Source organism: Leptonychotes weddellii, unplaced genomic scaffold (genome assembly GCF_054177405.1).
Source record: "Leptonychotes weddellii isolate Sample4059 unplaced genomic scaffold, ASM5417740v2 HiC_scaffold_672, whole genome shotgun sequence".
NCBI lineage: Eukaryota > Metazoa > Chordata > Mammalia > Carnivora > Phocidae > Leptonychotes > Leptonychotes weddellii.
In genome coordinates this window covers 1-11,216 of record NW_028036399.1, presented here as the reverse complement: position 1 = coordinate 11,216, position 11,216 = coordinate 1, and the positions used below count along the sequence as shown (strand labels likewise).

The 11,216-nt window shown below is 42.3% G+C and overlaps 1 protein-coding gene across 1 annotated transcript; it reads left to right on the top strand.

The window, feature by feature from the left end:
- Window positions 1–3,723: 3,723 nt before the first annotated feature.
- LOC145719725 (gamma-tubulin complex component 5-like) lies at window positions 3,724–8,835 on the top strand. Its single transcript, XM_081811274.1, has 3 exons — window positions 3,724–3,928; window positions 6,460–6,513; window positions 6,633–8,835. The coding sequence occupies exons 1-3, from the start codon at window positions 3,783–3,785 to the stop codon at window positions 6,757–6,759; spliced, it is 327 nt and encodes a 108-aa protein (XP_081667400.1). The 5' UTR covers window positions 3,724–3,782; the 3' UTR covers window positions 6,760–8,835.
- Window positions 8,836–11,216: the final 2,381 nt, after the last annotated feature.

Sequence of the window (11,216 nt, the reverse complement as noted above, 5' to 3'; positions counted from 1 at the left end):
CCACTCCAGAGATCTGAAAAATATTTAAAAGGCACATTGGACCACCTAACCACACCAGGACTGTGGCCAAGACCATGGTATGACTGGGCCTCCTTGTCTATCCCAGGCTTATCTCTACTTCCAAATGGGACTAAGAAAAAATTTCAAGAGGCCTATCTGGTAGCCAGACCCCTCATAGGACTGTGTTTGAGTCCCGGCACCATCCCATGGCATCCCTACCCAGTGCCACAGACAGGACTCAGAAACATTTTCCACAGGCACATCAGGTGATAAGTACCCACGCTTGACCATCATCAGGACACTTCCACAAGGCTCTCTACCCACCCAAGCCAGGCTTTGTCACCAAAAAGAGCTTAAGAAATTGTTGGGTGGTACTTCCAATGACTGGCCCTACACAAGATCTCAATGAGCCTGGAGTGCAATTTCAGAGTCTATCTGACCTGCCTGTAGTGCTCCCTTCTCTGGTGAGGGACATGAAAATATGTGGGGGGCTGCATGTGGTAAGCAGCCCCACATGGGAAACTGTCAGACCTAGGCATTCCCTCTTTGGTTCTTACTGGCTCCCCATTTTGGAATGGGACTTAGGAATATGTGGGGAGTGCCTCATATGACTGGGTCCCATGCAGGGCCACAGCTGGGCCATAGGCACCCACTTAAGTCCTCTCTGGCCAGCTTGGATCAATCCCTGTTTGCAAGGGGCATCTGGCAACCATGGCCAGGACCAAGATGCCCTGCTGGGGCCCCCATGTCAGTCACAGGCTGAAGTCCACCTCAAGAGAGGGACATAAAAAAAGTTTCTGGTGGTACAACCTAGACCTCATGAGGCACCCTCTCTGGGCAGCCCTTACTGGCCCAGCCAGTGCCCACATCCTCCAGAGAGGGATAATCAGAGGCCATCCAATGACCACATAGGACCAGGGTGATCCTTAGTGCCCTCTCAGGCTTCCCTGGCAGGCTGTTTCCATCTCAGCCACTGGAAGTGGGTTGAGAAACATTTTTGGGAGGCACCTCTTTACTTTATAGGTACCAGCTCAAGCAGCTTTACAGGTTAACAGGGAGGCCCAAGAGGTCACTCTAGTTCTAGTGTGATCCCACTTGGGAGACTAGAAGCTGAAAGCACATTCTGAAAATGTTTATGCCTCCCTCCAAAGGGGGCAATCACCAGGGCAGGCCTGGGGGTCTTAGAAGGGTACCATGGGCCTGGCTGTGGCCCTGCCTGGGAACTGTTCTTTGGAGTTACCCCCAAAACATTTCTAAGTTTCTCTCTGGCATGGAAAACCCTGGGAAGGCCACCAAGTCCTTGAGAAGGAGCTTTGATGGGTCCTGGTATTAGGAGCTCTACCCAAAAAGTTTCTAACTCCCCCTCCAAAGACCAGGACCAGCCCGCTTAGTACAGGCAGGCCTGGGGAGTACACTCTGCTGGCCACAAGTCCCATATGAGTCCTGACCATTGGCTCTGTCTCTGCAAAACATTTCCAATTTCTTTTCCAGAGGTAGGCACTGCCTCAGGCTGGCCATGGATGAAGAGAAGGGCATTGCATCTCCTCCAAATTTTTAAGTCCCCTTCAGAAGCCAGTACAGACTTGAGTAGGCATGCAGGTCTGTAATAAGAATCCCCAGACTGGCATAGTCCCATGTGTGGCACATTTGACAGAAACACACTTTAAATATTTCTAAGACCCTTCAAGGAAGTGTGTGGGGGGAGTACTGGGACAGGGTGGACAAGTAGGGTGAGGATGGCATTTTGGGCCAGGCTGCAGTCATGCATGGAGCCCAGCCTTTGCATGCACTTCCAGAAAATGTATCTAAGTGCCATTCTGGAGGACAGCTCTGATCCAGGTCAGCAAGGGACAAGTGGCAGTGTGCCTGGCTTGTTTGCTGTCCTATCTTCATATGTACTTCCCAAAAATGTTTCCATGTCCACTACATTAGGGGTAACCAGCAAGGGCCAGCCTTAGAGGTCTACAGAAGGTATCTAGAGCCCTGTGGTATTTTGAATGGGGCTCAGTCATCCAGGGCACCTCTGAAAAATTTTTCCAACTCCCTTTCCAGAAAGGAGACATTGGCCCAGGACAATGAGAAAAGCCCAGGAGAGGGGCTCGGTCTTTAAGAGGTCCAAGTCAGGGGCGCCTGGGTGGCTCAGTTGTTAAGCGTCTGCCTTCGGCTCAGGTCACAATCCCAGGGTCCTGGGATCGAGCCCCACATCGGGCTCCCTGCTCCGCGGGAAGTCTGCTTCTCCCTCTCCCACTCCCCCTGCTTGTGTTCCCTCTCTCGCTGTGTCTCTGTCAAGTAAATAAATAAAGTCTTTAAAAAAAAAAAAGAGGTCCAAGTCACTGGGAGCAACCTGTGTAAAGTTTTCTAAGGCTCCCTCCAAGAGCCAAGACCAACTGTCTGGACAAGGAAATGGAGGCACATGCAAGTGTGTGTGCATACTTTGATTTTTAGAGATGTACGGTAAGCAATTGGATTATAGATTTGGGGTGCTAAGAAAAATGCAAACTTCTTACACAGATGTGAGAGTTATAAATATAGAGACGATAGGTGAAACTGGAGTAGAAAAGATTCCCCAGGAAGAGTAAAAATCCCCTTCCATAGAACCATTTCTAATACTAAGATTCTCTCCTTGTGAGATTTGTGCAGTCACCGCAGTTTATGTTTCAGGTAGTTGCTATGGTGTCTGAATGGCCCCTCCCAAATTTATATGTTGAAATCTTAATGACCAATGTTTTAGCAGGTTGGGCCTTTGGGAGGTGATCAGGTCATAAGGATGGACCCTTCATGAATGGGATTAGTGCCCTTATAAAAGAGGCCCCAGTGAGCTCCCTTGCCCCCTTCACCACGTTGAGGACACAACCATAAGTCAGCTCCAGGAAGAGGGCCCTCACCAACCCCATGCTGGCTTGAATTCCAGCCTCCAGAACTGTGAGAAATAAATTTCTGTTGTTTATAAGCACCTAGCTTGTGGTATTTTGTTTCAATAGCCTAAATGGACTGACAGTGGTGTATCAGCTATCTATTACTACAGTAATGCAATGTAATAAACGACATGAAAACCCAGCAGATCATTAAAAGAAAAAATAGAGGTGTATGTAACAGGTTTCTGGAATGCTTATACACAATATTGAACAGGAAGTTAGTTCAAAGGTACAGCTTTAATTAAGAAAAACAAAGACAATACTCCATCTTTGATCAACAAGGATTATAAAATCGCCTTTGGCTGCTCCCAATCACAGTGAAGCAGCGCTCAGCCTATCTGCCTCTGCCAGACAAGCCTCTTTGCTGACACCTGCTGTAGTGTGGACCATGTAGTGTGACCTGAGTAGACAAAGTGAAACTGAGAGCTCATTAGAGATCACCCCAGAAGGAGAAACTAAAGCTGGGATAAAAATGGACAACTAACTGGTCATGGTACCTGAAAAGGCAGGTGCAAATAGGTACACTGAATGAAAACGAACTGGCTGCTCTCAAAATATCGTAAGTTAAACCACCAACCAAGGTTAGCCAGAGATTATTATTATTAATTATATTATTGTTGTTGTTGTTATTAATAATCTAACGCTTAATTCTTTGAAGACGCTCCTAAACGTAGGGAGCCGAGACTGGAAAACGCAGCCCAGCCGGAACCTCCTACAAGGACCAGCACTGACACTCAACGCAGCAGAAGCGCGAACTCTCGCGACAGCGTCCTGAGCCTCTCGGAGGCGCAAAGCCTCGGGAGCGTGAACTCTCGCGAGAGCGGACACAACTTCGCGGAGGCGCGTTGCCTTGGGAGTTTCCGCAGAATGTCTCGGCCGGCGCTGCCTTGGGGCCACCTGGACCCGCAGCAGGAGCGTGACGTTCGCGAGCTCGTTCGCCATGTGGCGGGCCTTCAGGACGAGGCGGACCCCAACTTCCAGCTCGCCCTGCACTTTGTTTGGTCCAACTTCAGGTGTGGGGCGCGGCTCTCTGGCCGAAGCTAGGAACAGAAAGGGGTCAAGCGGTATCCGGGGCGCGCGGCCGGGTTTCCCCACCCCTAGCAAAGATCTCGCGCGCCCTGCTGCTCCTGCAGCAGCTTGGTGACCTAATGCCCCCTGGATCCCTGTCGCGTGTAACACACGCATACTGAAATAGTGGGTTGTGGGTTGTTGAGGGTCGGCCTTATTCTTAGAAGCGCGCTTCTAGAAAACGGGTCTGTGTCTGTTCTGTTCCTTGTCCCACCCACTGCGCTTAGCACGGTACGCTGCAGATCATTTTTTGAATGGATAGGTAAGTGAAGTTTTAGAGCAGAATAATGGTCACACTCAACACTGTATTCTTACTGATTCCCTATCTCTTCTCGGGCCACTCCAGATTTCTCTTAGCTTGGTCTTTTTTAAAAATTTTTCCAAAACACACAGCATAATACACTGGATAACTTACATGTTGTTTACTGTTTGTCTCCTCCAACCCTATCTCCAGCTAGAATCTAAGTTCCACGAGGTTAGGGTTCTTGGTCTGTTTTGTTCGTTTCTTTTTTTTTTTTTTAAAGATTTTTTATTTATTTATTTGAGACAGAGCATGAGAGCGAGGAGGGTCAGAGGGAGAAGCAGACTCCCCGCCGAGCAGGGAGCCCGATGCGGGACTCGATCCCGGGACTCCAGGATCATGACCTGAGCCGAAGGCAGCCGCTCAACCGACTGAGCCACCCAGGCGCCCTGTTTTGTTCGTTTCTTATCCCAACACCTAGAACAGTTCCTGGCACATAGTCCTCAGCCACCCAATAATACAACTTCTAATACAATTTCTCATGTCATTTTTCAAGATTTATCTGGTTTAGATACTTAGGTGAAGTCAGAGCTTTTATTTTTATTTGTGGAAGATGTAAATTAGACAGTACTGTCATGATCATTATCTGTAATGGAATTATTACTAAGAGAATGTTCATCAATGTTAATATTCTGCCTATTTAATTTCAGTAGAAATCTTCTTTTTTAATAAAGATTTTATTTATTTGTCAGAGAGAGCACAAGCAGGGAGAGTGGCAGGCAGAGGGAGAAGCAGGCTTCCCCCTGAGCATGGAGCACAATGACAGACTTCATCCCAGAACCCTGGGATCATGACCTGAGCCGAAGGCAGATGCTTAACTGACTGAGACACCCAAACGTCACTTCAGTAGAAATCTTGAATAGTAAACAGTTTCTCAGTATCTGTAATCTTGAATATCAGCCTTAACAATCATACATACAGCGACTACTTGGTTTATAATGAGAACAGTGAGTCTAAAAGCTCACCAAGTTTCTGAAATAATAAACTCAGTTCTTAAGTGTAATATAAATATAACTGTCTGAATAGGTCATATAAGATGGAAATTTAAGTGCTGTATCCCAAATAATTTCTCAATGGCATTAAGTAGATGGACATCATTATAGACTTGGGAGAGACATTAGAATTTATTAGCTCCTTTTACACATTGAGAAACTAAATGATAATAGGTTAAAGTAGTGTTCTACTCAGCCATTTACTGGATAGAATTAGATATATTATTTAGTAGTGTAAATTACTTCTTTTAAAAGATTGTTGTCTCTGATACTAAAAAAATGGAAAACAAGATTTGGTTGAGCTATACTACAATTTTATAATGCTTTAATCCATCAGAAAAATGAACTATTCATGTTTGCTTTTTTTAAAATTGTGGCCATGTTCTAGGCCCTAGAAATTCAGATAAGTGAGGTATAGCTACTATCCTAAAGGGAGACAGACAAAGTTAATTACATATGATGTAGAATAGGAGTTTTTAACCTGAGAGCCTAAAGATAGAATTCAGGTGTTATGAATTTGGACAAGAAAAAAATTACATTAACCTCTAACTAAAAAGTAGCATTTTCTTAAATTATGAATGAAAGCAACAAGCAATACTGGTTTACCTATGACTGTGTCAAAGGTAGAAATCACATAGTTCACATCATAAAGCTGTGGCAGATATTTCTAAATATTTTTTACTGTTACTTTAATGATAGTTATGGATCCACTGCTAGAACTTGTTATTTAATGCTTAAAAATAAATATGTCTCTTACTATATCAGCAAACTTTAAAAAATACTTCACACCTATATTTCAGTATACTTGGTTTTCTTTGTATCTTATTTTATGATTTAAAAACATTATTTTGAGAAGGGATCCCTAAACTTCACTGGGCTTCACTATGGCATAAAAAGATTAGGAACCCCTGCTATAGAATGTGCAATGCTGGACTTAGTTGCAGGGCATTATGGGAAGATGAAGAAATCAGAGGACAAAGGCTAAGGATGACCTGTGCTTGAGCAGTCTCCAAGACCACTGAGTGGCTGTTTGCCTGGATGGTAAAGGTGATATGAGGAGAAAGTGCACTCCTGGGAATATTATTGCTGAATATAGGGTATCCATAGGGATATGGAGGGCTCTGTGAATAGTCCACTTAGCTATATGACAAGATTCGTAAAAGAATTGCATTTTATCTTTTAGATTTCATCGTTTCTTGGATGTTAACAGCCACAAAGTAGAAAAGACAATAGAAGGGTAAGTTAGTTTTATATATATGTATGTATGTATATATTCAGAAATATATGTATTTACTTGTAGATCTTTTTATTAATGTAAGTTTATAACTATCAGCTTATTTTTTAAATATATTTTAGAATTTATGAAAAATTCATCATTCATTCTGATCTCAGCAAAGCTGCTAGTTGGAAGAGATTAACTGAAGAATTTCTAAATGCATCACTTCTGAGCATAAAGGAAATAAAGGTATGCATTATATTGTGACATCTCCTGAGTATTTTACTGCTTTCAATCTATTATCATCAACTTTTTTCTGTTACTATTTAAACATTCATTCTATTTTATAATTATCTGCTAATTGGAGCAGAACCTTCTGGAAATTGACTTAAACATTGTCATCAAACCCAGTGTGCCTCAGGCTTATGATCAATGAAAAAGCATGTTCTTGTTTAATTGTCTTCTTAGCCGAACCTACTGTGGAAATTGAGATTAGATATTGGCATAAATAATAGCACTGTCTGGCTATCTTAAAACTTTTTAATGGCTTTTCAGCACTTGCTAATAATAACTACTTATGCAGTGCTAACCAAATGCCATGTACTATCCTAAGCACATTCATACTCAGTTGTGGGTCTCTAAGATTACCCCTAGACTTGAAGATTCACCAGAAGGATTCACAGAACTTTAAAACACTGCTATCCTCACTTTTAGGTTTATTATAGTAAAAGGATACAGATATAAAATGAACAAAGGGAAAAGATACATAGGATAAAGTTCAGAAGAAACCAGGTATAAGCTTCCAGGTGTGCCTTCCCAGTGGAGTTGTATGAGGATGCACTTAATTCTCCCAGTGATAATGTATGACAACATGTGCAAAGTGTTGCAAACCAAAGAAGTTCACCTGAGGCTTGGTGTCTAGCATTTTGGTTGGGGGTCAGTCACATGGATGTGCAGTGTCATGTGGCTGACCATAGCTCTTCAGTCTCCAACCTCTCAGAGGTCAAACCAAGGACCTCAGGCATAAGCAAATGCATTCACTGTAAGTCACATTGTTAGCATAAGCTAACTAGTCAAACTGATACTGCATGGCCCAAAGCCTCTGGTATACAGAAACACTCTTCTCAGCAGGATATTCCAAGGGCTCAGAGGTTATCTCAGGAACTAGTCAAGGGCCAGTCCTAAAGACCTTTGAGATGTTCAGAGTTTGGGCAACTCAGGCTTCCTGAGTAAACCCTTTATTGTGCACATATATTAACTCATCCACACAATAAACACTGTGAGGTATTGTGTAATTGTTAGGCTTTCCTTTTGTCTACACTTTGGGAAGTGGTAAGGAAGAGCACTTACTATCAATAAACTGTCAATTTAAGGAAAGAAAGGCTATAAAAATATTTCTGGAAGAGAGCTGCGTAGAGCTCTGAATCCATGCCATAATGATTAGAAACACACGTCTGTGTATTATTCCTGTAAGGACCATTTAGAAAGAGAAGGAGGTAAATCTTTTTTAGATCTTTTCTTGATTTATTTTATATAGCTTCTTGGATAGACTTTAGACTTTAGAATTTAATAATTTAGACCCTATGACACCATAATACTAATTTTTAAAAAAATGGCAGGGCACCTGGGTGGCTCAGTCGATTAAGCATCCAACTCTTGATCTCAGCTCAGGTTTTGATCTCAGGGTCATGGGTTCAAGCCCCGCATTGGGCTCCACACTGGCGTGGATTTTTTTAAGATTTTATTTATTTGAGAAAGAGAGACAGAGCACAAGCTGGGTTAGTGGAAGGGGGAGAGGGACAGGCAGACTGGGATCATGACCCGAGCTGAAGTTAAATGCTTAACTGACTGAGCCACCCAGACACCTCTGGGCTTGGAGCCTTCCTTAAAAAACAAACAAAAAAAAAAAACTCCTGCAGCTACTCTGGAAAACAGTGTGGGGGTTCCTAAAAAAAGTTAAAAATAGAATTACCCCATGACCCAGTGCTACTATGTATTTATCCAGAGGATACAAACAGTGATTTGAAGGGGCACATGCACCCCAATGTTTATAGCAGCAATGTCCACAATACCCAAACTATGGAAAGAGCCCAGATGTCCATTGCTAGATGGATGGATAAAGAAAATGTGGTATATATGCAATGGAATATTACTCAGTCGTCAAAAAAATGAAATCTTGCCATTTGTAACAACGTGGATGGAACTAGAGGGTGCTATGCTAAACGAAATGTCAGTAAAAGACAAATACCATATGATTTCACTCATGTGGAATTTAAGAAACAAAACAGATGAACGTAGGGGAAGAGAAGGAAAAATAAAGTAAGATAAAAACAGAGAGGGAGACAGACCATAAGAAACTCTTTTTTTTTTTTAAAGATTTTATTTATTTATTTGAGAGAGAGAGAATGAGAGAGAGAGAGCACATGAGAGGGGGGAGGGTCAGAGGGAGAAGCAGACTCCCCGCCGAGCAGGGAGCCCGATGCGGGACTCGATCCTGGGACTCCAGGATCACGACCTGAGCCGAAGGCAGTCGCTTAACCAACTGAGCCACTCAGGAGCCCGACCATAAGAAACTCTTAATTATAGGGAACAAACTGAGGGTTGCTGGAGGGGAGCTGGGTGGGGGGATGGGGTAATTGGGTGATGGGCATTAAGGAGGGCACTTGATGTAAGGAGCACTGGGTGTTATATGCAACTGATGATTCACTAAATTCTACCCCTGAAATTAATAGTATACTATATATTAACTTAATTGAATTTAAATAAAAAAATACATAAAAATAAATAATAATAATGGCAAGCATTTTTTTTGTATTTTATTTTATTTTTTTATTTTTTTAATTTTATTATGTTATGTTAGTCACCATATGATACATCATCAGTTTTTGATGTGGTGATCCACGATCCATTGTTTTCGTATAATACCCGGTGCTCCATGCAGTACGTGCCTTTCTTAATACCCATCACTGAGCTAACCAATGCCCCCTCCTCTCTCCCCTCTAAAACCCTGTTTGTTTCTCAGAGTCCATAGTCTCTCATGGTTCATCTCTCCCTCCAATTTCCGCCCCCTTCATTTTTCCCTTCCTTCTCCTAATGTCCTCCATGCTATTCCTTATGTTCCACAAATAAGTGAAACCATATGGTAATTGACTTTCTCTGCTTGACTTATTCACTTAGCATAATCTCCTCCAGTCCCATCCATGTGGATGTAAAAGTTGGGTATTCATCCTTTCTGATGGCTGAGTAATATTCCATTGTAGATATGGACCACATCTTCTTTATCCACTCATCTGTTGAAGGGCATCTTGGCTCTTTCCACAGTTTGGCTATTGCGGACATTGCTGCTATGAACATTGGGGTGCATATGGCCCTTCTTTTCACTGCATCTGTGTCTTTGGGGTAAATACCCAGTAGTGCAATTGCTGGGTCATAGGGTAGCTCTATTTTTAAATTTTTGAGGCACCTCCACACTGTTTTCCAAAGTGGCTGTACCAACTTGCATTCCACCAACAGTGTAAGAGGGTTCCCCTTTCTCCACAACCTCTCCAACATTTGTTGTTTCTTTCCCTGTCCATTTTTGTCATTCTAACTGGTGTAAGGTGGTATCTCACTGTGCTTTTGATTTGAATTTCCCTGATGGCTAATGATGATGAACATTTTTTCATGTGTCTGTTAGCCATTTGTATGTCTTCTTCAGAGAAGTGTCTTTTCATATCTTCTGCAATGGCAAGCATTTTTAGAGCACTTGATGCATGTGAGGCTGTCTTAGTCCCATAAAGACTATATTCAGTAGGTATTATTCCTATACTCATTTTGGCAAGGCATGCCTTAATCTCACTCTCATTTGTACCAATGAAAATACTTGTGTTATACAGAATAATTAAATGAAAGAAACCGTGAGTGTCACTTCTGATTCCTCCTTTGACCTTTTCATTGCCATCCCTGGTCATTTTTCTGTGCATTCCCTGAACACAGGGGAACCACATTCCCTTGCTCTACTGTGGCACATCTTATATCCTATACTTTGCTGCTCTTCCCCTTCTCTCCTGCCTGAGAAATCTCATCTTTTAATATTAAATTGGAGTGTGGTTTATATAGATACTGTGTATTTCAGTTGTTTATTATGTTTGTTATTGTTTATTTCCTGATGATGAACATTTTTTCATGTGTCTGTTAGCCATTTGTATGTCTTCTTAGGTGAAGTGTCTTTTCATATCTTCTGCCCATTTTTTGACTTGATTATTTGTTTTTTGGGTGTTGAGTGTGAGAAGTTCTTTATAGATCTTGGATACCAGCCCTTTATCTGTACTGTCATTTGCAAATATCTTCTCCCATTCTATGGGTTGCTTCTTTGTTTGGTTGACTGTTTCCTTTGCTGTGCAGAAGCTTTTTATCTTGATGAAGTCCCAAAAGTTCATGTTTGCTTTTGTTTCACTAGCTTTTGGAGATGTATCTTGAAAGAAGTTGCTGTGGCCGATGTCAAAGAGGTCACTGCCTATGTTCTTCTCTAGGATTTTGATGGATTCCTGTCCCACATTGAGGTCTTTCATCTATTTTGAGTTTATCTTTGTGTATGGTGTTAGAGAATGGTCAAGTTTCATTCTTTTGCATGTGGCTGTCCAGTTTTCCCAGCACCATTTATTGAAGAGACTGTCTTTTTTTCCATTGCATGTTTTTCCTGCTTTGTCAAAGATTATTTGACCATAGAGTTGAGGGTCCATATC